Consider the following 25,192-nt stretch of genomic DNA (forward strand, 5'->3'; position numbering starts at 1 on the left):
CACAGAGCAAGTGCCGCGGGAGTCAGCTCATTCCAAATTCCACCCCTCAGGCCCCAACGGAGCCCCGCTCTAGGAGGGAGAGGAGCTGCCTGGGAGCAGCTCAGCATGAGGATGGTTCTGTGAAACATAGACTCATCTCCTTCTGGGGGAGGCATATAATCCTGTCAGACATAGCCATGCTAAACAAAAACGCATTTGGGGTTATTTTTAATTTCTTCTTTATTTTAAAAAAAGCATTTTTTTTTATGTTTTTTTTTTTCCTTCAAAAACTTCTCCAATACATAAAAAAAATTTCCCGCCCCTTAGCACTTCTTTCTTGCCTCCTTCACTCCTGCTCCGGGTGCCATCTGCCTACAAGACCCTGATGACGAAACCTTCTCAGATGGAGATCAGGAAGCTAGAGGGGGTTGAGGGTTTGAAGGAAGGTGGTTACTGGTCAAAAGGAGAAGTTGATTTGCACAAAAATATAAACCATGGAGGGTGAGACCAGCACATACACGAATGGATTGATCTACAATCCACATAGAAAAAATAGACCCAAATTGTCATTTTACATTTGCAATATTATACAAAATAATATATATTTTTTAAACAACACATGCGTACACACACACACACACACAAACACACGCAAGGTGCCAGTAGCCCCTCTGCACTTCGGCTTGTGGGGACAGGGGTGTCAGTAGGCGAAGATGACATGATAGGTGACCTGGTGGCCATTGTCCCAGGCATACAGCAGGCGGTCCTTGGGGTTGTAGTCTATCTGGGTGGTGTAGGAGTACTCATTCTCAAACAGCAGCCTGGGGACGATCTGGGTGTTGGTGTGGGTGTCAAAGGCGTAGGAGATGTTGGCGTTGCGCTGGTTGTGGCTGTCCACGGCGTACAGCACCCCACAGATGACAAAGCAGTTGCCGTAGAGGTTCCTCCGGAGCCCCGTGCGCCACGTGGTCTCCTTCTGCGTGCTCAGGTCCACAGCATTGAGCTTGCTCAGCACGATGACCTCCTGGCTGAAGCCCTCGTCATCCAGGGCCGGGTAGATGAGCCACAGCCCATTCTCGTCCACAGCAAAGTCCACGTCCGAGTGGCCCTGCCACCGCCAGGGTGTGGCCTCCTCATAGGCTACGTCATGGAGCATGGCCCAGGCAGCCACGTAGCGCTGCTTCAGGTCATACTTGATGATGTTGCGGGTGAAGGCCCGGTTGTAGTAGAAGGCACCATTGTACACCACGTGGCCCGTGCCAATCCAGCTGTAGGGGAGCTTGTAGGAATTGCTCCAGCGACCTGCGGGCAGTGAGAAGGCAGGAGGCTTCAGGGCAACAGTGCAGTGACAGCTGCCAGGCGGGGAGGGTGAAGGAGCAGCCCAAAGGGAGGGGATGCACCATGGGCTTGGGGTCTGAAGCCCTGGGTTTGTGTCTTGGCTCTGCCACTTCCTACTTCTGTGAGGCACCCTCATCTGTCATTTATAAATGACAATTCCCACTCCCCTCGTTGAGCTACTTCAAGGATCCAGATGCTAACATACATGAACATGGTTTATAAACAGTCAAGGACCACGGGAAAGGGAAGATGTATCATTTCCCTTGGGTAGTTGTCCCATGTTTCAGGGGCTGGAAGATGAAAAGGGGTGTGGAAGAGGGACATCCTATTGCTAGAAGTGTCTTTTACCATCAGAAGAAGGTTTTCCCCTTCTTATCCACTGTGTGCACCTTGGGTGGTCTGGTCATTAAAACAGAGGACATGGAGAAGGAAGACCCTCCCTCAAGCTGGACCTGTAGCACGTACCTTGTTTGAAGTTCTCCAGGTTCCGGAACTCTACCAGGGTGTTGCCATAGTAATAGTTGGTTACGTAAATCCGCTCATCTTTGGCCAGGGGGTCCTTCATCCAGGCCCCCTCATTCCGCCCATACGTGTTTTGTGTAATCGGCCCTGTGATGGTGGAGAGGGTGTCCTTGCACCTTCCTGATGGAGGAGAGGGGGATGGAGGGGTTAGGCTGATGGAAGAATGCCCCACCCCTAGGGCCCTTGCTGGCTGCCCCTCCTGGAGTCTGAACCCCTCCACAGGCTTCTACAGTCCTGTGTAACCAACATAACACCAGATGTTTGCCCAGCATCCTCCCCTGCTGCTCCTCTTATCTATCCAAGGTGTGTCTGACTCTTTGGGACCCCATGGGCTGTAGCCCACCAGGCTCCTCTGTCCATGGGATTCTTCAGGCAAGGATACTGGAGTGGGCTGCCATCTCTGACACCAGGAGATTTTCCCGACCCAGGGATCGAACCTGCATCTCATCTGTCTCCTGCGTTGGCAGGCAGGTTCTTTACCACTAGCACCACCTGGGAAGCTCCTTATTTACCCTAGTCTACGCTTATGAAGCCGTCTACTGCCACCATCCTGGGCCACATTCATGCCACCACGCTTTGCTCCTGCTGACCACTTCTCAGTCCGAGAAACTCACCCCTCAGGGATCTAAGCTCCCATGTACTTTTCTGACACCACTTTCTCCTCTGAAAAACCATTCTATCCCCCATTGGATTCCATCCTGCTCCCACAGTATTGTGAATGTGCCTCTCTTACAGGACACGTCACCTTCTGTTTTGACAATGCCTGTGCATCTCTGTCCTGATTCAGTGCCCATCCCCACCTCAAGCATAAACCCCAGGGGGTAGGGGCTGTGGCTGTCCCCTTCGTGTCCTTGGTCCTCAGAACACGGTGTCTGACAGGCCGTGGGCACTGGGCAGATGCTCTGAAACTTGGATGAATACCCGGCAGCATGAGAAAGGTGACCAGAGGAGAGGACTCTGCATGCCCAGGAACATAGAGCTTCACCAGCCACCGGGCAGCCCCAAGGCGGTTGGCCCAGACCAGCAGCAGAGAGCAGCCCTGACTGTGCAGTGGGTGTCATGTCCCTGAGGCCCACCTACTGGGTCCGAGAGAGCTGTCCTCAAGCCTACGCCCCTGTGAGCAGGGTGCCAGGACCCCATTCTGGGAATTGGAGAGGCCTGGGACCAAGTTCCCAGATAAGCAGCTTGTTCTGGGCTGTAGGAGCCTCCTTCAAAGGTCAGGTCTGCTTTAGTAGGACAGGCACTCTGCCATGCCCTCCTGAGTGACCCCCTGAGAAGTCCTCAAAGACCACTAGAATCACGTGTGTGTGTGTGTGTGTGTGTGCGCGCTCAGTCGTGTTCGACTCTTTACGATCCCACAGACTGTAGACCGCCAGGTTCCTCTGTCCATGGGATTCTCCAGGCAAGAATACTGGAGTGGGCTGCTGTTTCCTACTCCAGGGGATCTTCCTGCCCAAGGGATCACAACCCCATCTCTTGTATCTCCTGCATTGGCAGGAGGATTCTCTACCACTGTGCCACCTGCGAAGCCCCATAGACATGCTGGGTTCTAAATCAATTCGAAAGCCTGCCTGCATGCTTACTATGCAGTATTATTATATTGAACATGGCCCCAAATGATAGTAAAATCATGTGGCCACTTACTGAGAGCATGTCTTTTTGCTCTTTTTGTCTCTGCACTAATGGTTATGAAGGAGACGGGAAGAGAGGGATGTGGGAGAAGCTGATTAACCCAGCTTTTACAACTTCCTCCTCCTCTCTGGTGGCTTAGATGGTAAGAATCCGCCTACAATGTAGAAGACCTGGGTTCGATCCCTGGGTCAGGAAGATCCCCTGGAGAAGGGAATGGTACCCACTCCAGTATTTTTTTTTTAAGTACAAAATAATTTATTACAGCATTATATAGGTTGGCATTATTTTACAATGAATTCTTTTCTCTCAACAATTATGAATCTAAATATACACTTAGCGTGAAGGAAAACAATTTTAATTAGAACAGTTTCTCTAAATAAAATCTTTTGAATTTATATTTGTCTTAAAAGGAAGTATTAATGTTACAGACATATTTATATGGTTCTGAAAAAAACATATTCAATGATGCTATTACTGTTTTCTTATATTACTTATACTGTATAAGACAGTATTCTTATCAAGAGAATTCCATGGACAGAGAAACTTGGCGGGCTACAGTCCATGGGGTCGCAAAGAGTCGGACATGAATGAGCAGCTAACACTTTGACTTCACGCTCTTCCTCCTCCTGGCAGCTGGGACCAGCAGAACACCCCCTCCCCAACCTGCCATCAACACTGGCTCATGGACGGGCAGCAGCGAGGAGAGGGATCTGCCCCTGACACTCACATGGGACCAAAGAGCAAGGGCCCACGGCTCAGATTCAGGGCCCTCTCAACTCCAGGCCACCCCTGTTTCCAAACTGTTTCAATCTGTTCCATCCCTCCTGCTCCCACATTAGTGGTCTGAGCTGGCAGGACGGGGCAGGCGCTGTGCCCTTGGCCCCACGCCTGGGGCAGCCAGGCGTCTAAAAGCAGGATAAACATTGTTTCCCAGGCAGGCCGCACAGTTGGGTGCAATTGGCAGGGCTCAGGCATCTCTGTGTGGGGTTTATTAGGTCCTGGTCTGACAGAGAGGGGAGGGTTTTGGTCTCTGTAAGACAAACAACAGAGCCTACCAGCCAAAGCCTCATTCCCCCACAACTGAGCTCATCTGCTCGAGACAATAAAACAAAAGAATCTGCGTGAGCCTGGGCAGCAGAGTTCTGATGGAAAATGTCTCGTTCCCTGGTGCTGAGTGGGACCCTGCCTGCCAGTGGAGAAGCTGTGCTTCCTCAGAACTAAGGTGAGCCCTAGCGTGCCATGCCCAGAGAGGGGCATTTTTGCTTGCCCCCTTCCCCTGGAAAAGCCCAGTGAGGACCCAACTCCCTGCATCAGAGGCAGACCCCAGCCAATACCCAGAGCCTCGCAAGTGGCTGTGAGAAGCCAGGAGTCTCTGTCAGGGTCGCTATGGCTATGCCACCTTCCTGCCCAGACGCGGAAACTGCAGATGAGCTCTTGGAAACTGGGACTCGTCTAAGCTTCGATGCACTGCATCGCCCCAGGCAGCTTCCAAACCCCTCCAGGGTTCTGTCTCAGCACTAAGGCTCTGCGGTGACGGGCCTTAATGTGAAGCTAGAGAACGTGCACCCCCCCTCCCCGATTTGTAGCCAGAGGTCTGGCATCACTCTTGGTCCTGCTACAGACCCCCAAGGTCTGTGTTTCATCTGAAAAGTCACAGAGCTTTCACTTCTTCCACAGAAAAACAAGCAAAATATATGCCCTCTCTACATCATGAGCACACTTGGAGAATGCACTCTGATGATGGTATAGAAGGCTGAGTATTGTCTTCCAAAGGTATCCAACTCCTAATCCTGAACGGGACTGTACATGGCAACAGTGAGTTTGCCAATGTGATTACCTCAGGGATGCTGTGATGGAGGGTGGCCAGGGGAGGGGGGAGACTAGCCTGTATTATTCAGGGGGGTCCTAATCACAGTCATAAGTATCCTCATAATAGGGAGGCAGACGGAGATTTGACTGAGAAGAGGAGGCAACCTGAGGATGGAAGCAAAGGAAGGATGAGGAGGAGGCCCCAAGCCAAGGAATGCAGGCAGCCACCCGAGACTAGAAAAAGCAAGGACTGGACCATCCCTTGGAGCCTCAGGAAGCAACCAGTCTCCTGACAGCTTGATTTTAGTCCTGAAAGACTCATTTCAGCCTTCTAGTCTCCAGAACATTCGAGAATAAATTTCTATTGTTTAAGCCATTAAGTTTGTGGTAATCTGTTACAGGAGGCCTAGGAAACTAAAACAGATGGAGGCTGCTTCTGGAGTCAAGCATCTTTATTTCTGTAGGAAGAAGGGAGTCTCAGCTTACAGCTTCCAAGTCCTGACACCCAGGACCTCAGGATGTATCACCATATGCCCTCAGATAGAGCAAATGCCAGCAACACACAGAGGAGTCCAGCACAGGCAGAAACAGTGATAGGTGTGTGTGGTCTGGGAGCATGTGAAGACAGGTTCAAGGGAGGTCAGTAAACCACGAGGCCCAGGCCCATCACTATGGTCTGAGAGTCTGGGGCCATTCAGATGCTCCCACCCTTGGCAGCAAAGCATCAGCCCTGGAGAGAAGAAGCCACGTGTTTATTCCTTTCCAAGGCTAATGAGAGAAAGAAGGGAGAGAGTTCAAAGGCACTGTGGAGAAAAGAGAATGCTTCTGCCTGCTGCTCAGAAGTTCTCCCCCACAGTATGGTGACAGGGAACATTTCCTAAGCTGTCTCTATGTACTAACTCATCTTATCATCAATGGTCCTGGGAGACAGCTGGCCCTGCTTCAGATTCCCAGGGTCTGGGGATGGGATGGGGAGGGAGGTGGGAGGGAGGTTCAGGATGGGGAACACATGTACACCCGTGGCGGATTCATGTCAATGTATGGCAAAACCAATACAATACTGTAATTACCCTCCAAAAAATAAAAAAAATTAAAAAATTTAATTTAATTTAAAAAAAGATGGCAGACAGCATATATAATAGGCCTTCCTCCTGCCTCAAATGCTATGAAGTCATGACAAATTTGATATGATAAATTAGCATGCTTCATTTTTAAAATAATCTTTTGATCTCTCTCTTCTGTAAGTGGTTGCCCAAGTGATATGTGGTCACTTGGAGTACTTGAAAATACGATTATTCTTTCAGGAGAGCATATGTATGTAATGTATAAAAATTTTGCTATTAGAATTAAAACTGCCACTTCAGAGGAAATGAATGATTTTGCTCTAGCTGAACCAAATGTATTAGATGATTAAACCTCCCACAAAGGAGATTTATGCACAGAGAGGGTTCCTTCTTTATAGAAGTTAACTATGGTAAATACCTACCATTTTTATTAATTTCATCTTCTCCGGTGAAAAGATTTTTTATTTATCTCTTCAACAACTTAAGTAAAATGTAGAAGTTCTAGCCCTACTTGACTAAAACCAAAGGACAACAGCAAAAATAACTTGGAGGATAATAGAAATGTTTCTGGCCCATAGAAACATCTCTATTATACTGGTTTCTAAATTTCTTTATTTGCAGATGGTGTAGCCCTCACATGTAAAATACCATCTATGAACTAGGAATAGAGGATAGAGACAGGACCACGAAATCAAGCTATTTGTCCCAAACTCATTCTCTAGTGTTTTCCCCTTGGTTGTTGCTCAGTTGCTAAATTATGTTCAACTCTTTGCATCATCTCTTTTAATTTAATGTACTGATGGACAGTACAGCAGTCTTCCCTGTCCTTCACTGTCTCCTAGAGTCTGCTCAAATTCATGTCCACTGAGTCGATGATGCTAGCCAACCATCTCATCCTGTTTTTTCCTTAAGCTCCAGTTATATTTGAAATAGGTTCCCCTTGATATCTGTGGGGGATTGGTTCCAGGAGTCCTGATGGATAATGAAATTCGCAGAGGCTCAAGACCATCATGTAAAATGTCTCAGTACAATGAATACAGTGCAGCTTCCATATGTCAGAGTTCCTCGTCCTCGGATTCCACCAACTATGGTCCAAGGATACAGAAGGCCATTTGAGTGAGTCTCTTTGAAGCTAAAGGATATCTTGCCTTATCTATTATATGTATTATCTTCTAAAATGTTTATAGGTTAACAACAAAAAAAAGGTTCCCAGGGTCTGTAGGGGCTTTTCCTCTCAGCACATCAAGCTGCTCAATCTTGCCATCTAACAAAAAGAAGTCAGCGCACAATAGGCCCCTCTGCCCTCTAGGGCTCCCAGCTGTGGCTGTCACGTGGCAGGCCTCCACTACAGGGTGGAGCAGCCCCAACACACTCCTCTGCCCCTCCCCGATGGCTGTCTTAAATGCTTGCACAGCGTCCACTGGGGATGCTCTCTGGCCCTTTTATCCGAGTCAAGCCTGTCTTGTGCACCCACCCTCTTCACACACTCGGTTTTCCTACCCCTCTCTCCTGGTTCCCACTTGCCGTCCAGGTCAGGCTGTCTTCGGCTGGTTCTCTTTTCTGCCCGCCTTTCAGATGTCATCTCTCAGAGCCCCAGTTTCAGCCCCTCGTCTTCCTCTTTTTCTTCCTGTATTCCCCGGGCACACTTGGCTCTCACTCAGCCCAGACTTTGTTTCTGAGCGCCAGGTGGCCACCCCGTTATGAGACACTTCCCTCCTGAGTGTCCTCCGGACTCCTTAATGGATTCAAAAAGGAATTCATTTGCTTCAGTTCACAGCCTGTTCCTCCTATGCTTCTGTCCGGGAGAAAGGCACGGCGCACCATTCACCAAGCCGGGAATCTTGGTTCTCCTTGCTGCCCACCTCTCCTCTACGCATGGCCCCATTGGTCGCCGTCTCCCCCCTCTTCACTTCTCAGCTTTTCCATTCCACCTCTGTGCTTAGCTTAGACCTCACGGTCCCTTGCCTGGATCACTCCAGTTACGATGGTGGTTTCTATGGCTCGTCTCTAACCCCTTCTAACCCATCCAACCCCTGTGCCCAGAAGTCCTGAGCTGCCTTGCTGCTTAAACCCTTCACTCAGCATCATCAACTGCTGCAGGAAGCCCTAGGTCCTATCCCAGTGCATCAGCCCCTCCTTCAATGCCATCACTTCTTGCCATCTCCCCTCAATCAGAGTTCTCAAACTCAAATGCCTCTAGAGGCCAGGTGTGATGGAAATGGGTGAAGCAGGCTGAGTATGAGAGGATGAGTAACAACAGAGACTGGAGTGGATTGGAAGAGCAGCTGACCTAAAGGCATTCAAGTTTAAGGCTGACAAGACATCTTGGGGGCGCATTTGGCCCTCGGGTTGCCAGCTTTGAGATCTCTTGCCCATACCTAACTGCTCATACAGCCCATGGTGCCGTGCCTGGAGGTAGCTTCATGGACATGTGAACCGGGCAATCACCTTTTCAAAGCTCTGCTATGGCCATCTTGTAATTCTTAATCATTTTAGTTTGGATTTTTATTTTATAGTTAGAATCTAATAGGACAACTGGGCATGTGCATTTGCAGAGGACACAGTACATGTGTCCACCTTCCTATGGCCCACTTGCGTGCAGGGGACATTGGTGGGCCCACTGCTCATGGGGTTACGGTGAGACTCAGAGTGAAGATAAGGCAGGTGTGTTGTCCCTGTGACTGAGTGCGCGGGGCATTGCAGCCCCAGAGGCCACACTTGCCATTCTAAACAGAACCTCGAATGCAGAAAGAAGGCAGCGGTATGCTAGGAACCACAAATAACCAAGTAATCCCATTATATTCTTTCTTACTTGTGTTATTTCCTTGGAGTAGACAATAACTCATGCTGAAAATGTTATAGAAGAGGGAAAGATAGGGCAACTCACAGTTCCTTTTCTTTTATTCAGGGAGCCAAATGTAGGGAGTGGGGGTAGACTGTGAGCATATCAAGAAGAGAAACAGATGAGTTTGTTGTGTGCAGTATTTTCACTGGGCTGCTAAGAACAAATTACACAGGAACATAGGAGCCATGAAAAACAAACTGTATCATCTTGGTGGACTCCACACGTGAGTTAAATGATCTTATCTTTGCATTGAAAACTGGTAGTGCACAATATAAACACAAATGATAAAATTCACGCCAGTTATTTAAGTTTTTAAAAAAGTATTTCTTACAATGGCATGAAGTAGCAAAGAAAAAAACCAAGTGAATGAGAGAGAGACATCAGAGAAGAAAGGAAACAGCTTTATATTCACTATCTTCAATGGCACTTTCCATCTTGTTTTTTGAACTGGGGCTCTATGTTTTCACTTTGCAATGGGCTCAACAAAATGTGTAGTCAGCCCTAACTAAACTGGTTCACTGCTGGGGCTCTTGTTGACTCTGGTCCTTCTTATTGCAATGCCACCGTCCTTCCTGGCTGGTTTTGCCTCATCCCTCAAGACAGCTAGGTCAACTTCTCTTTCCAGAGGAGAGTCCCTCTGACCGCAAAGCACTCTATGCATCTGCTCGCCACCCTGAGTTGAAATTGGGTTTGCCAGGTGGCTCAGTGGTAAAGAATTTACCTGCCAGTGCAGGAACCACAGGAGATGTGGGTTCCATCCCTGGGTTGGTAAGATCGCCTGGAGGAGGAAATGGCAACCCTCTCCAGTTTTCTTGTCTGGAGAATCCCATGGACAGAAGAGCCTGGCGGTCTACAGTCCATGGGATCACAAAGAGTCAGACATGAATGAACAGCTAAACGCCACCCATCATCTGAACTGAAACTGTGTTTCTGGGTCCCATATTTGAGCTTGTGCACAACTCCAGGTCGGGGACCCTGCCTCACCTGCTTTTGTAGGATCAACACCTACAGCGCCAGCACTCAGTACTGTCCTTCAACTCAGTACTGACAAATGTGAGTGTGCTCCTCTGCTTAGAACCTTCTCTAACACCTTTAGATCTAAGTCCTCGACTTAGATCCCTTCATCATCAGGCCCTTAGACTTACTCCCTTCATCATCAGGCCCTCTCCCCTACCTCTCCTGGTCTGTGCCAGCACCGTGGGTGCCCTTCAACACCCCTGCAGAGGCTCACGCTGTCAGCTCTGCCCTGGTGACCACACCTGGAGATGGAGCTCACAGTCAGAACCAGAGACAGCCTCCCCTGGACCACATACCTTGCCAGACCTGTCCACTCTAGTCCCTGTAGCCCCTCCTGGTGACACCTCCGTGGAAGTGGCCAGAGTGCAGGCCCTTTCCCAGCCAGCGTGGCGAGGGCTAGGTGAATTAGGAATGGCCTGTATCCTTGTAGACAGGCACAGACTCTTCCTTACCCATTTACAAGGAGCCACTCCACTTTATATTTGTCTTTCTAGGGCCAGCGGCCTCTGTGTTCTGACAGAGGCTCCTTGTGGTTTCAGGGGCCTGGTGAGCTGATCAGCACAGTGAGAGCGGAGTGTGTCTGTGGAGCTGGGGCTGGGAAAGGTGCCTGTCAAGAGACTCTGGGCCGCCGACGGGACAGTCCTTGGTACTGAGTCTGGGTGCTGTGGAGGCTCCGGTCAGCACTGCCCTGCCCGTGTCGGTGCCACTTACTCAGGCCGTCTCGTGCCCACTGCCACTGTGGCCAGCCAGGCCTCGGGGGTTGTTACGGCCAGTTACTTTGTGGAAGAGGTGGTCTTCATGGGATCACATTTCTAGGTTCAGCCATGAGGCAGGCTCTGGTATTGCTGTCATCCCGACTGTCCTCTTCGCTCCTCCCCACTCCCCTCTCTGCCCCACACCAGCCTCTCCTACAACGCGCATCACAGCCCTTAAGGTCTGGGACTCTGCAAAGCCACGGCCATGGGGCACCCGTGTTCTCATCCTCTGTGGCAGCCTGACCAGAGCTCCCCACACCACCAAGGATGGTGACCAGTCCCCTTTCCTCCCTCCCGGAACCCGGCTCCCATCAAGGATGGTGTTTTTCCTCTCTTGTCCTCAAGCAGCTATGCTTTGGCCAAAAGTTAATTCTAATTCGTTTGTTTTCGGAATTTTTCTGAGCATTTTACAATTCCCTTGGGGAAACTGGTGGACATTTTTGGGCATCACAAAACCAGGTTTGGAAACCACAGGATAGGATGTTCCTTCTAAAAGCAGCCTGTTTAAAACCACTCAAACAGCTCAAACTCGAAATTGCCAGGCTCATTAAACAGCAAACAACCTTTCGCAGGTAGCAAGTCAGTGGCGTGTGTTGGTTTCAGACAAATGATTCTTATTTAACTGAAGGCTACATATAGTCTTACTTGGCCAGGCACAGGCAGGCAGGAAGTGTGCTAAGAAGGTTCCAGAAACGAAATCCCATCCACACTAACAGCAGCCTGAGAGAAGCATGTGGCAGCAATACGTGATTGGAAATGATTCCTGAGAAAACCTGCCAAGACTCCACCTGCCTTCTCTCTGTGCCACCCCCTCTTTTCACCCCTTGGCATTTGAAGAAGCACTTATATCTGTGTCCGTGTCCCTGTGTTTTTTTCCGCAGTAGATACAAGAGACAAGAATCCCAGATCTTCTGAAAAAAAAACCCTACAGGCCAGTCTTTAAGCAGAAGCTGACATCCTCTGTGTAAGACAGATGGATAAAGAAGATGTGGCCCATATATACAATGGAGTAATACTCAGCTGTTAGAAAGAATGAAATAATGCCATTTGCAGCGACATGGCTGGACCTGGAGTTTACCATACGAAGTGGAATAAGTCAGAGAAGACAAATATCGAAATCTAAATAAAAATGATACAAATGAACTTATTTACAAAACAGAAACACAGTCACAGAGAATGAATTTATCAGGAGAAAGGTTGAGGGGAAGGGACAATTAGGGAGTTTGGGATATGTATCAGATCAGATCAGATCAGATCAGTCGCTCAGTCGTGTCCGACTCTTTGCGACCCTATGAATCGCAGCACGCCAGGCCTCCCTGTCCATCACCAACTCCCGGAGTTCACTGGATATTTATACACTGCTGTACTTAAAACAGATAACTAACAAGGACCTACTGCATAGTACAGGGAACTCTGCTCAATATTCTGTAATAACCTAAATGGGAAAAGAATTTGAATACGAATTGGTATCAATATATGTATAACTGAATCACTTTGCTGCACACCTGAAACTAACATAACATTGTTAATCAACTATATTCCAATATGAAATAAAAATTAGAAAAAAAGAACCCCAGCTCTTTTGAAAAATCCCACAGGTCAGTCTTTAAGCAGAAGCTGACATCCTCTTTTAATGTTATGACCAACCTAGATAGCATATTCAAAAGCAGAGACGTTACTTTGCCAACAAAGGTCCATCTAGTCAAGGCTATGGTTTTTCCTGTAGTCATGTATGGATGTGAAAGTTGGACTGTGAAGAAGGCTGAGTGCCGAAGAATTGGTGCTTTTGAACTGTGGTGTTGGAGAAGACTCTTGAGAGTCCCTTGGACTGCAAGGAGATCCAACCAGTCCATTCTGAAGGAGATCAGCCCTGGGATTTCTTTGGAAGGAATGATGCTAAAGCTGAAACTCCAGTACTTTGGCCACCTCATGCGAAGAGTTGACTCATTGGAAAAGACTCTGATGCTGGGAGGGATTGGGAGCAGGAGGAGAAGGGGACGACAGAGGATGAGATGGCTGGATGGCATCACTGACTCGATGGACGTGAGTCTGAGTGAACTCCGGGAGTTGGTGATGGACAGGGAGGCCTGGCGTGCTGTGATTCACGGGGTTGCAAACAGTCGGACACGACTGAGCGACTGAACTGAACTGAACTGACATCCTCTGTTGTATAGGCGCTCAGTTGTGTCCGACACTTGCCACCCCATGGACTCTAGTCCGCCAGGCTCCTCTGTCTGTGGGAGTCCCCAGGCAAGAATACTGGAGTGGGTTGGCATTTCCTTCCCCAGGGGATCTTCCCAACCCAGGAATTGTCTCCTGTATCTCCTGCATTGGCAAGCGGGTTCTTTTCCACTGAGCCACCAGGGAAGCCCCTCTGTGACAATGTGCTTCTGGTCGAACAGAATAGTGAAGCACAAGAGAAAGTGTATCCCGTCTCCTGCTCCTCTACCAGGTAAACAACTTCCAGGACACAGGGTTTCTCTTGTCTGGGCATCGGCATCTCAGTCAGGCTAACGAAGGAGGCGGAGTCCTGAGACCTAAGAACTCCAGAAAGATGCACATCAGAAAAGTGCGCGGGTGGCGACACCCAGGGGAGGCAGGTGGGTTGTGGAGACAGTGGAGAACTCACTGGCTGGAAGTGAAAGTGTGAGTCTCTTAGTCGTGTCTGACTCTGCAACCCTATGGACTGTGGTCCACCAGGCTCCTTTCTCCATGGGATTCTCCAGGCAAGGATACTGGAGTGGGTAGCCATTCCCTTCTCCAGGGGATCTTCCCAACCCAGGGATCAAACTCAGGTCTCCTGCATTACAGGCAGACTCTACTATCTGAGCCTCCAGGGAAGCCCCTCTCCTACTGGCTAGGAAGTCAGCAAGGGAAGAGTTTCCAGCCAGGCAATCACCATCCCTGGGGACACACAAGGGGTGTGGACCTACCTGTGGCCTGTATTCCACCCGTCTGTGGAGGAATAGTGGGGGGCAGCTGGCTAGGTTTCTGGAGGAACTGTCCCTGTCACCTGAGTGGTAGCGGTATGGGGACCCTGGGGAGTGCACTCCTGTGGCAGTGGGGAGATGGGGTGCTGGGCTCAGGGTCTGTGGGCCCATGAGCAAGGGCCAGTGTGGAAGTGGACCCTTTGCTCAGACTCTGGGGCATTCTGCAGAAATTGAGCAAGACCCACAGCTTCAGAACTGATTTCTCCACGCGGTGAGAAATGGATCTTCTACTCTGGGGTCTGTTGCTCCCACTGTGACAGTGAAAGGGACGAAAAGAAAAACATTCTTTCCTCCCACCCCAACCTCTGTGGCTCAAGAACTGTCTTCTTGCTTAGCTTCCTCCTGGCCAAGGTTCATGAGATTTTGCCCTGGGGTCCATGTGACTGCCTATTTCCTTGTTATTACTCTGGGGTTTTTTTTCACCCAATAAGAATTCCTTGCTATATCACGGCCTGATACACTTACTACAGGATATAACTGAGGAAACTTTCTTTACCAGCTGAGCTACAAGGGAAGCCCAAGAATACTGGAGAGGGTAGCCTATCCCTTCTCCAGTGGATCTTCCCGACCCAGGAATCAAACCAGGGTCTCCTGCATTGCAGGCAGATTCTTTACCAACTGAGCTATTAGGGATTCCCAATTTAGGCAGCAATCTTTAGTAAATTTCTAATTTCTGAGACCTGCAGAAGGGCAGAGATTTGGCTAAGGTCACACAGCTCTCCGCAGTGGGGACTAGGCTACAACCAGGCATCTGGCTGCTGGTAGGTACCCCTACCACCATCTGTCTGGCATGGCTGGCACTTTATCCTGAGGAGGAACTGGAAAAGAGGATGCCAAGGGGGCTGAAAATGGGAAGAAGGGAAAGAAAGGTATAAGGCAAATCGCATCTGTCAAATCAAGTATATTTTTAATGAAATTACTATTCAATAGTGTTATTTTTCAGTGTTGATGGTGACTTAATGAATGTTTAAGTCTTTTTGAAAAAGCCGTCTGTGGCAAGTCCCACTTCCCCCTTACCCCGCCTCCGCCCATGGAAACATACATAGACACACACACACTTTCACGTTTCACTGTTCTCAGAGTCATCTTATGGCCATGGAGCGCCCAGGCACAGAACAGGCTACATTCTCTGTTTCTGGAACACACCCTGCTCATTTAGACCTACCCAGTCAGAATACTTTCCTTTTCCACTTAGCAAACTCCTGTTCATCCTTCAAAACTCAGCTCAAGGGATACTTTCTTAGAAAAGCTTTCCCAGCCTTCTTAGCTGCCAGGCAATCTGCTGCTCCCTCTGCCCCTGTCTCTCCACTCCTCTGTTACATCATTTATCACACGATGCCATGATGTTCCCATGCTTTCTAAGGCCAGGAGCTAATGAGATTTGTTCCCTGGGGCTCACTATTTCCCTGTTCCCTCTTTTACTATTCTGGGATCCCCCCGCCTACACACACATAAGAATCTCTTGTTAGTTCATGGCCTGGTAAACATCCTGCTGAAAACGTGTTGCTGCTGCTGCTGCATCGCTTCAGTTGTGTCCGACCCTGTGCGACCCCATAGACAGCAGCCCACCAGGCTCCCCCATCCCTGGGATTCTCCAGGCAAGAACACTGGAGTGGGTTGCCATTTCTTTCTCCAATGCATGAAAGTGGAAAGTGGAAAGTGAAAGTGAAGCCGCTCAGTCGTGTCCGACTCTCAACAATCCCATGGACTTGAGCCTCCCAGGCTCCTCTGTCCACGGGATTTTCCAGGCAAGAGTACTGGAGTGGGGTGCCATTGCCTTCTCCAGCTGAAAACATAGTCATCACTAAATAACCAAATATCCAACACCCATCACAAAGCCTAGTACACCAGCATTTGACAAATGTTTATAAAACTTATTAATGAAGCTGAGATCTTAGCTCCACTAATTTATTTTAGAAAGGAGTTTTCTACTCTTGTCACTGGTACATTTTGAATATAGACCCTAGATGTTAAAACTGATCGTTGCCCAAGGAGTAACTCCACTTGCCTTTCTTTATGAAGCAGTTGGAGCATCTGACTCCCCCCTCTCCTTTCAAGCTATTTCCGGACTCAGCCTTTTACTTGAGCAGGAGACCCAAGCCAGGCGGAATGGACTCACCTATGACGTTCCGTATGTCATCTTCTTCCTCGGGGCTCAGGGTGGGGCCAGGGGGAACGGTGCCCTGTCTGGCAGTAGAATCTTTCCTTGGTGAGTCTGTCCTGACCGGAGGCGGAGGCACTGGGGCTGTGTGCGTCACCTCCACAAAGGCATCCTCAGGGGCCGCTGACGGAGGAGCTGAGGCTGGTGGTTGCTGGGTGGCTGTGTGGGCCACAGTGGTAGCTGGTACCTGAGTAAAAGGTGTAGGGACTGCCTCCTCCGTGGGATCTGGAGACACTGAGGTCGTCGGGAGCGGTGTTGAGAATTGTTCGACTGAGGCAGAGACTGCAGGGTCAGGGGTGCTGGGCGCTGCAGTGGAGGCAGGCAGCCGGGCAGAGGGCAGGGCTGTGGTCGGAGTGCCAGCGCTGGTGGTGCCGGCATCAGCTGTCACAGCGGCGCTGCGCCTGGTGGCTGCTGGCCTCCGGGTGGCGCTGGTCAGCAGCTGGTTGTGTCTCAGAAGCTGATCTTCAATTAGCAAATCCATTCCGTGTTCACCACTGAAAAATTCGTCTTCTGGGAAACAAACACAGGTGTGTTTGTGACTCAGGAGTCAGCAACATGTGGTGTGTGGCAGATTAATGAGGGTTTCTTTCATCAGCATGATACCCTGATTTATTATTTTTTTTATTTTTTAAAATTAATTTTAATTGAGGATAATTACTTTACAATATTGTGATGGTTTTTGCCATACATCATGAACCAGCCATAGGATACTCTGATTCAAAGTGGAGCCCAGGTGGGATTTAGAAGAAGAAGGTGAAAGGAGCACAGATGGACACATTTCCTGGAGGGTCTCTCTGAACAGTCTGCCTCCACCCACCACCCAGGAACCGCAGCCAAGGGCTACAAAACCTGGGAGGAAGTTAGTCACTCACTCAGTAGTTATCAATGGAGCACATACAACAATGAGCCTTCACGGAGTTTCTATCTAGTGGTGGAGACGCCAAACATTAGACAGATTGTCTCCTTGAAGGTGTTGTGAGGAAAAGTCTAGTAGGGTGAGGGGAAGGGGGGGATGGGAACCTTGCAGTCATGGATAAAGTGGTCAAGATGAGACTCAGTGGGATGAAGAGAGGAGCAGTGGCTTGAAGGGAGGTAACCGAGCAGGTGACGGGGAGTAGTATTCAGGGAGAAATAGCAGCAGTGCAAAGGCCCTGGGGCCGGAACACATCTGCTGAGGCTGAGGAGCAGTGAGGTGGGCAGAGGTCAGAGGGAACACAGCCAGGTCATGGAGGGCTTGGCTGCTGTGTTTGGACTTCAGTTTTTATCCTGCATGAAATGGGGGAGTCTCCAGGGTTTTGAGCAGAAAAGGAATACTAAGATGGAGTGTTTTCTTAGGACACAAAGAGATCTAACCACAAAAAACATAACTGGTCGACTGGATTTTACCTGCTCATCAAAAACATCATTAAAGAACTAAAGGTACAAGCCATGGGCAGAAATAAAATATTAATATCTGCAATACAAAGGATTTGTCCCAGAATATAAAAACCCCACAAATCCATTATTTATTTTGGCCATGTAGAGAGGCTTGTGGGATCTCAGTTCCCCGACAAGGGATTGAACCTGGGCCACAGGAGTGAAATCACCAAATCCTAATCACTAGACCACCAGGGAACCCCACAAGTCAATAAATTAAAACGTTACACAGTTAGAAATGGGCAAACTGATTATGCCAGCACCTGGGGGAGCAGAATCTATCAGGAGGCAGCTGAGGGGGACCAGATGAGAGGAAGTGGCGTAGCAGGGAGAGGGGAAAAGCTAGGCCTCCTGGGGTGCTGGGCAGGGATAGATAGAAGAAAAGGAGGGGCTGGTGGCAGGGAAGAGCCCAGGAAGAGGAAGTGTAGGGGAAACAAGATAAAGATGAGGTGAAAAGGAGTATCTATTTTCTGTGAAAGAGTAAGAAGGAAAGAGATGAAAGAGTAGGTGCTAGAGTCTAGGTCAAGAAGCCCAGGGTCCCCCTAGAAAAAGCAGGCGGGAGAAGCCTCTGTGTGTCTCTGAGTGGGTCACCCCTCCATGCCTCAGTGTGCACGTCTGAGAATGGGGAGGGCACAGAGGCCCCTTCCGGCTCAGCCACGCTCCGCCCTGTGGTCCTCTGCAAGCCCAGAGAAGGCAAGTGACTTGCCCCCAGGGTGCTCAGCAAGCTGTGAGGAAAGGCAGTAAGAACTCTGGGTAATTTGTAACTGCAGGTAAATCTCAGGTAACCAGGCTGGCTCTGCGGGGCCACTGTAGTAATCAAACTGCCGAAGGCAGGTGTGGCTCACAGGAAGTGCCCCTCCAGAGTGCAAAGGGTGACTCCCTCCCTGCCCTGCCTCTGGGGGGCTGCCCTGCGGACCCCAACTCACGATGCTCTTCGATGTCATTCTCCTCCTCGGGGTCCTTGGCTTTGTAGTAGGTGATGCCCCGGATTACGGTGGGCCTGGAGGCTGGCCGGCCCCTCAGGTGGACCTGTCTCTGTAGGGGTCGCTGTGGCTTCACCACCTCTGGTGGAGGCAGTGGCCGCGTCTGCAGGAGCTTGATGGATTTGATCTGTTGGGACACAGTTTCTTCCTGCAGAAACCTCTCTTCATACTGCTCCTCAGAGGGGACACAAGGGAAGGTCACAAGAGGCAGTGCTGGAGTCAAGGCCATCCTAGTCACAACAGCTAATCCTAAAAGCACTTCCTAAGCCAGGCACTGTTCATCTTGTCGTCAGCCCCATGAGGTATGAACCATTTTTAATCATTCCCATTTACAAATTGGGAAATTGAGGCACAGAGAGGTTATGTAAATCACCCAAGGTCCCAGAGCAGGGAAGTGGTAGAGGCAGGATTTGAACCCAGGCAGTCTGACTCTAGACTCTGACTCTAACCTACATGCTATACTTCCCAGAGAGTGCAGCTGTCCTCTCAGCTCTGGCCTAGAGATGCTGGGTGCCTCAGATCTCACGCAGTTGTTTGTAGTAAATCTATGTAGTTGGAACATGAAGTGTGTTAGTCACGCAGTCGTGTGTGACTCTTTGTGACCCCATAAACTGTAGCCCGCCAGGCTCTTCTCTCCATGGGATTTTCCAGGCAAGATTACTAGAGTGGGTTGCCATTCCCTTTTCCAGGGGATCTTCCCGACCCAGGGATGGAATCTGGGTCTCCTTCATTGTAGGCAGATTCCTTACCATCTGAGCTACCAGGGAATCCTGGCACAAGAAGGCTGAGGGCTAAGATGCACAGCTCAGGATAAGGCATGACTGCTTTTACTTGTGCTCTTGGCACAAACTGCCCCAAGCCCTCCCTAATGCATCCAGAATAAAGTCCAAAGTCCTTGACCTGGCACTGAGAACTCAAAGTGACTTGACCCAGCTCAGCCTTCTCTCTTGCTCCACCCCCAGCCTCCCCACCCTTGGTATTCCAGGCACTTGGGTGACTCCTGAACTGCTTGGCTCTCCCGAAGTGCTAGGTCTTTGCTCAGATTGTTTTCTCTGTCTGGAAGCCATTCCCTTCCCCCCATATAGCCATTTATTGAAATCTACCCACTTTTCAAGGCCTGGCTAAAATCTCAGGACCCCAAGGAAATACTCCTAAACCTTTTCATTTAGAATTCATCTTTCTTTCCCAATCCTTACTTTGCAGCAGAGACTTCTAAGTGACTATCCAAACACTCTCCTTTTTTCCTAACTTAATGAGAAACTGGTTTCATGGGAGTGGTCCTGGGACTAAGTTCTGGCTGTTAAAGTAGAAGTAGAAGTTGGTGGGAAGAGCTTTTGGAAAAGTTCCTTAAAACATGGGGCTGACTCAGCTGGAAGGCATCGTTTGCACTTTTCCTCATTTCTCTGGCCAGGAGAATGTGGGCAGGATGGCTGGAGCTGAGCAGTCATCTTGTGACCATGAGGGGATTTTGAAGATGGACATCTCGCAGCTAACTGTACCAGCCCTGGGCCACCTGCCTCCATGACTCTTTTACATCAGAACAACAAACCCCTATATTGTTTAATGCACAATATTTTGGTCTCCTACTCAAAGCTGAACACAACTCCTAATGGATAAAACTCTATACTATTATAACACCTCTCCCATCCTGCCTTCCACAGGAATTTCTTAAGAACGTTGTCTCTGTAAACTATGAGCAATTGGAAGAGCAGAGACAATCTCTTGTCTGTCTCTGATTCCCCTGGATATATGTATCTTAATATTTGTTAGACTGAATTTCTGAATCATAACAAATCCCAAAGAACTGTCAACACTTGTGACTGCCACTGGGATTTTTGTCAAATCAAATGATGCTTTACAGTAGGTAGCCTATGACCTGGGCATCATGATGGTACCAAAAAAAGGCCTCTGCGATGGTTATGGCCACACAGAAGGACCATCCTGTCTGTTCATCCTGGGGACTGACCTCTTGTGTCCACAGTGTGGCAGAGTCCCTGGGCCCTGCCTAGGTCCATCCAGTCATATTCCCTCACCCAGGCCCATTTTTGAAAACAAAGGGGCTTGGACACAGGGCCTGTGAGCCGGCTGTGCTCCAGTGCAGAGCCACCAGACAGGGCCAGTGGCTCCATCAGTAAAGCAAGCGCGGACCACGGGAGGCGTGGCCCACCTCTGCTCTCATGAGGACTTTGAACAGCTGAATTATGAAGAGGTCACTCCCTGTAGTCACCTAAGCCCTGAAAGCTCTTCTTCTCACCAGGAGGAGGTGGGTGAGCTCCCTTAAATCCTCAGTGAAATGTGCTCAGAGAGCAGAGCCCACTTGGAAACAAAACCTCTGTCCCTTTGATGCTCAGTCCTGAGAGGCAGAGCAGGACCTTTGAGCTCCCTGAATGTCAGCTGTCAGGGACCCAGCTGTCATGACCAACTCTTTCACTCTGCCTGCTGCTGCTGCTGCTGCTAAGTCGCTTCAGTCGTGTCCGACTCTGTGCGACCCCATAGACGGCAGCCCACCAGGCTCCCCCGTCCCTGGGATTCTCCAGGCAAGAACACTGGAGTGGGTTTCACTCTGCCTAGGAAGAAACAAATCAGATTCTTGTTCTGACCTTTAAAATCTGGCCTAGAGAAAACCTGGAGCCCTCATTCCCCACCACACCCCGGGTCTGTACTGGTTTTCCCGTGACAGAAGACTTTATCCAGATGGCACTGCAGACAGGGAAGCTCCTAAACGTGTGTTCTTCACTCCCCCATGCTGACCCACTCCTGGAAAACAGAGGACACTTTCCAGCAGCCTCCCCTTGCTGGGGCCAGAGAGCTGCCTGGAAGAAGCAGGCAGACGTGTGCCCTGGGCAGCCCTCACTCCCGCTAACTGCCCCTCCCCCACTTGCCATGGTTTGCTGGGGAGGTGACCGCCACCAGAAGTGCAGGGAATACTTGGCTGGTGGTGGTGGCATTTTACTGAGCATCTGTTATGGGCAGACATGTCCCTTCATATTCCTTTTAACCCTTAAAACAATGAGGCAAGATAGATACTATTATCCACATTTTACAGATGAATAAAGAGAGGTTCAGAGTCCTTTAGCAATCTGGTTGAAGGTTAATCAATTAAGTGAGAGAATACTTATTAAGTCATGTATGTGCATGCTAAGCCACTTCAGTCATGTCTGACTCTGCAACCCTATTGGACTGTAGCCCTCCTGGCTCCTCTGTCCATGGGATTCTCCAGGCAAGAATACTGGAGTGGGTTGTCACTTCCTTCTTATTAAGTCATAAGGCTATTAAATAACCCAGGGCTGCTTGCCTTCAGAGCCTGTGATCCACCTTGGTATAGCTACACTGTGCTCAGCTGTCACCACAGGACTAACTCATCTGCCGTCCAAAAAGCCCTCAGGGCCGTGGTCTGGCTGGTGTCCAGAAGACTTGGGGATTCCTCATTTCCCATAGAAAAGAGCTGCCTGGGAGGCGGACAAGAGGCCCCAGCCCTCAACTCAGATGCCACAGGCCATCTAATTGCCAGACCTTGGTTTCCCTCTGCATTGCAAAAGCAAGTTGTCATTTCTTCGTGGCAAACCCCAGGAACTGTCTTTAATTCCAGACTTTAAGGGATGAGCGGGAACTGCAGTTCCCACTCCCAGCCAAGGAGATGGAGCAAGACCATGGACAGCCTCTGCCAGAGAACATATAATTTCCTTGGATTCGCTGGCGACAGGCTGCACAGGCGGCAGCAGCCCCCGAGTTTTTTGTTTCCTCTCTCTGTTAAATTGTTGTATGACTTCAACTCCTGGTGTATCCACGTTCCCAATCCCACCCTGACCTCTCCACCCAGCCCCCAGAGCCCCCTGCCAACCCTCCAGGCATGGACCTTCTTGGAAAGACGCCTCCAACAAAGTGCCATTCACCATTCCAAAAAACCCTGACATAATCCATAAGAACCTTGAAAATAACAACCAAACCCAGACACCCCTCTTTACCCCTTTTCAACAGGGGGTTCACTAAAGAGATAGGAAAAGGGAGAGAAAGATTCTAGCCTCGTCTCCTTCACCTCGCCTCCTGCCCTGGCCCTGGCTACCCCCACCACTACCCTGGTTTGGGTGGATTGTGCTAACCTCAGCAGTGTGTGAATGGGGATTTCAGGAGGGAGCAAGGTTTGCTGAGCAAGGAAAAAAAGAGTTTGGTGTGTTTGATTTGGTTTGCTGTTTACCCTCAGGAAATCTGAGCTGGGATCCTGAACATACCACATAATGTGTCATCAAGACAACTGATGGAATTCTCAAGCTCAGTCGACTGGGAAATTGGAGCCAGAGAGGACTGAAGTCAGGGAGCGCCTGATTCCACTGAGCGGCTGGACCGGCAGATGATGCCACACGGGCGGTGACAGGAGCCGCTGGGCCCCAGGTCTGATGAACCCAGGGTGCCTCCAATTCCCTTTAAAGTGCAAATGTCCTCTGGCTCTTTGGTTTACAAGTTCAGACTTGCTCAGGGGTGACCCACCAAGCAGACTAAACATACGCTCAGTCACTGGCGTGTCGAGAACACCCGAAAATGAGAATAAAAATAATTTTTGAAGATATATGATATTTCCAAAAAACCATCAATGGAGTCATCGTGGGCTAAGCCAGAAAATTACTGGCCTTGCTTGTACTTATTTTCTGGTTTGGAAATGGGTTTATTTCAAGTTACAAATTGGGCGGAGTGTAGGCACCAGACTCTCTTCAGGGCCTCTTGTCTCCAAAGTCCTAATCTGCCTGCTCTTCTGCCTTTGGAACACATGCTCAAGGTTCCCCAAACCCACAGCTGCTGCCTGCTTGGCTCCACTTGGGGAATTTCTTTGCTCAAGAGTTCCAAGCCCGCAGGCCTAACCTTACTTCCTCTCTTACCCTGATTCTTAACAACCCAGGCAACAAATCCTTTGCAGCAACACTTCCCAGCCCTTTTCAATGTCACAGCACATAGAGCCACAAGTTCAGGGCTTTGCTGTCATTGTCCCAGACCCTCTCAACCCACACTCTGCCCACCTGCCCCAGGCTGAGGGGATCCCGCGATGGGTCACCTGAAATCCATGCTCTGCTGTCCACCACCAACCCGTGGGCCAGTAAAAGTAAGCAAGACCTTTCTTAGCTGTCGCTATTCCGTGTTTGCCAGGGACCCCTTTTATAACACTTTATCCAGACCTGCCTTGCTGAGAGCATCCACACTCTGCAAGTCCTGCTGCCAGAATTTACCTGTTTCCTCTTCTATTCTTTTAGGGTTAGCTCCTGTTTCACAGGCAGCAATTTAGGAGATAACACATAAATAATAATATATATAACTATCGGCACATAAATATAACTTGGTTGCTGCTGCTGCTGCTAAGTCGCTTCAGTCGTGTCCGACTCTGTGCGACCCCATGGACTGCAGCCTACCAGGCTTCTCCATCCATGGGATTCTCCAGGCAAGAACACTGGAGTGGGTTGCCATTTCCTTCTCCAATGCATGAAAAGTGGAAAGTGAAAGTGAAGTCACTCAGTTGTGTCCGACTCCTAGCGACCCTATGGACTGCAGCGCACCAGGCTCCTCCGTCCATGGGATTTTCCGGGCGACAGTACTGGAGTGGGATGCCATTGCCTTCTCCCATATAACTTGATAAGCAGAGACAAAAGAAACAGGTATCAGATGGGGAGGTATTTTTAAGCAAGTAGGCCCTCTGGCATCACCCAAATCACATTAGGTAGTGTTTCATTTCATCACACCAACCCAGACACTGCTGAGTGGGCAGAGACAGAGATCTGAGACCCCTGCCGCCACTTTCCGGCTGAGCCACGGGGAACGTGAGCGTTCCTGGACCTGCTTCCTCTTCTGCAAAGTGAGGGTACTGATGTCGGCCTCGGGCTGCCTTCCAGAGCTGGGGTGAGGGCTGTACAGTGTGATGGATGATGGAAGTACTCACAGAGTCCCTTACAAATGGGGAGGACCACACAGCTGACTGCTTCCAAACTGGGACTCTTCTAGAGTGACAGAAGGAGTCATTAGCGATCATGCCGGGACAGCAGGAGTAAACTAGGATGGTCCCAGACAAGCCACCTAACTTGTAAATGCAAGGGATGCTCAAAATGGCAGGATGAAGTATAATACAAAGAACAGGCCTGGTACCCAGGAGACCCAGATCTGGGTCCTGGCTTCAACCCTGGCTGAACCTTGCGGGGCTTCAGTGTTAAGTGTGATGGAGTCCACTTCTGCCCGGTCAGACTGATGGGACAGTTGAGTAGATGGAATGAGACCATGCCTGTGGGAGGCTGGAGCCCGAAGGCTCCATGCACCTGCGAGGGGGTGGGCGTACACTTTCCGGAGGGCTGTGGTCAGAGCTCCCGGAGGCCGGGGCTGTACCTCGGGATGGGTGTAGGCTGCAGCCGCGTCCCTCTGCAGGGCCGAGCGGATGTCTGGAATGCTGTCCAGGATGTTATTGGAACAGTTCTCTTTGCCTCGCTTGTTCATCTCAGTTCGAATTTCTTCCACGTCCTCTCTGATCTGCTCATTTTCCTTGGTGAGGTTTTTAGATATTTCCTAGCAAGAGAGAAAAATTTTTAAAGGGAGTCATTTAAAGTGCTCTGAGGACAAGTAGGAGGGAGCTGGCAGCCATCTCCTGCTCCGAGCCCAGAGACTCAACAGGCAGGTTGAGAAACCAACCAGAAAGCACAGGGGCCCTCAGGA

At 49.8% G+C, this 25,192-nt stretch overlaps 1 protein-coding gene across 4 annotated transcripts in view; it reads right to left on the reverse strand.

Annotated features, from left to right (window-relative positions):
• Nucleotides 1-210: 210 nt before the first annotated feature.
• OLFML2B (olfactomedin like 2B) overlaps nucleotides 211-25,192 on the reverse strand; it is a 49,574-nt gene continuing 24,592 nt past the window's right edge. Inside the window, exons 4-8 of one of the 4 annotated variants that reach the window (XM_070366591.1) lie at nucleotides 24,869-25,045; nucleotides 18,455-18,638; nucleotides 16,071-16,622; nucleotides 1,783-1,959; nucleotides 211-1,281 (exon numbers count right to left, since the gene is read on the reverse strand). In XM_070366591.1, the coding sequence (XP_070222692.1) occupies nucleotides 680-1,281; nucleotides 1,783-1,959; nucleotides 16,071-16,622; nucleotides 18,455-18,638; nucleotides 24,869-25,045 (1,692 nt within the window). In that variant the 3' untranslated portion in view covers nucleotides 211-679. Of the gene's footprint in view, nucleotides 1,282-1,782; nucleotides 1,960-16,070; nucleotides 16,623-18,454; nucleotides 18,687-24,868; nucleotides 25,046-25,192 lie in introns of all 4 variants that reach the window. The other 3 variants (XM_014480822.2, XM_070366588.1, XM_005903805.3) reach the window with 3 other exon arrangements.

Source organism: Bos mutus, chromosome 3 (assembly GCF_027580195.1).
Source record: "Bos mutus isolate GX-2022 chromosome 3, NWIPB_WYAK_1.1, whole genome shotgun sequence".
In the NCBI taxonomy this organism is placed as follows: Eukaryota; Metazoa; Chordata; class Mammalia; order Artiodactyla; family Bovidae; genus Bos; species Bos mutus.